This window comes from Penaeus chinensis, chromosome 11 (assembly GCF_019202785.1).
Source record: "Penaeus chinensis breed Huanghai No. 1 chromosome 11, ASM1920278v2, whole genome shotgun sequence".
In the NCBI taxonomy this organism is placed as follows: domain Eukaryota; kingdom Metazoa; phylum Arthropoda; class Malacostraca; order Decapoda; family Penaeidae; genus Penaeus; species Penaeus chinensis.
In genome coordinates this window covers 41,447,061-41,448,178 of record NC_061829.1, presented here as the reverse complement: position 1 = coordinate 41,448,178, position 1,118 = coordinate 41,447,061, and the positions used below count along the sequence as shown (strand labels likewise).

Below are 1,118 nucleotides of genomic sequence, written 5' to 3'. Positions count from 1 at the left end.
ATCGTCATCGTGTTTGTTATCGTTATTATATCAAATTTAATTATTTCCCTTGATTAATCTGTGCTTTTCTGGATCTCTTTCCCTGGGGACTCACCCATGGCCTTCCCTCGGCGGCAGGGGGCAGGCGGCAGGGGGCAGGGGGCACTTCCGGGGCAGGGGGCACCACACCGCGTTCCTGAGGGAGGCTTCTCGCTCCTCCTCCTACGGCGCCACCTGTTGGGCCTCCGTCAGCGGCCTCCCGATCGAGCGTCTACCCACCTGCTCCCGGACGCCACAGGTAACCGCTGGGCCTGCTACGTGTCGACGGGTCTCTCTCTAAACGGAACTTTGGTTTACTCTCCTCTCGTCGTGGGCGGCACTCGGGCAATGCCTTAAAGCCTTCCTTCGGGACAAATGAGCGAGTCTCCCCCGCGTCCGTCGAGAGCAGGAAACGACTCCCCCAAGCAAGCACAGAGCAGGCAAAACGCAGACGCGATCGAGCGCCCCGCCGCGAGAGGAGCCGAGAGCGCGCGACGCCAAGGTGCGCTCGCGAGAGGGAGTGTCGACAGACTGACAGCTGCACCGCCCGCACGCCCGCACGCCCGCCTGTTTCCCTTCCGCTGTCAGCCCGCCCCTCGTGCGCACTCTCCTCTCGACGCAGGTGGAGACGTGGCCAAGGGAAGAGGACAGCGTTTGCAATGCACGTGACGAGCGGCAGATTTCGAAATGCTTCTGCTTTGCAATCCTATCTGATTTGTGTTGAGGGCTGGCCGGTGGCGCTGCCGCTCGCGTGTTTTCTCCGTTAGGTAAAACCGCTCTATAAGTATTATTATCATTATTAGTAGTAGTAGTAGTAGTAGAATAAATAGTAGTAGTAGTTGTATCATTATTATTATTATTATTGGTAATAGTATCATTATTGTTAGTAGCAGAAGTATCATTATTATTGGTGCAGTATCATTATTTTTAGTAGTAGTAGTAGTAGTAGTATTGTTATTATTGCTATTATCATTACTACTCTTATTATTACCCTTATCATTATCCTCATTATTATATATATTCTTATCATTATTACCATTCTTATTATCATCATCGCATCACAATTACCATTATTATCATTATCAAAATTACCATTACCA

At 50.4% G+C, this 1,118-nt stretch overlaps 1 protein-coding gene across 1 annotated transcript in view; it reads left to right on the top strand.

Moving 5' to 3' along the window:
• The first annotated feature begins 393 nt into the window (after positions 1–393).
• LOC125030486 overlaps positions 394–1,118 on the top strand; it is a 3,825-nt gene continuing 3,100 nt past the window's right edge. Inside the window, exon 1 of the mRNA XM_047620528.1 lies at positions 394–520. Within this exon, the coding sequence (XP_047476484.1) occupies positions 394–520 (127 nt within the window). The remainder of the gene's footprint in view (positions 521–1,118) is intronic.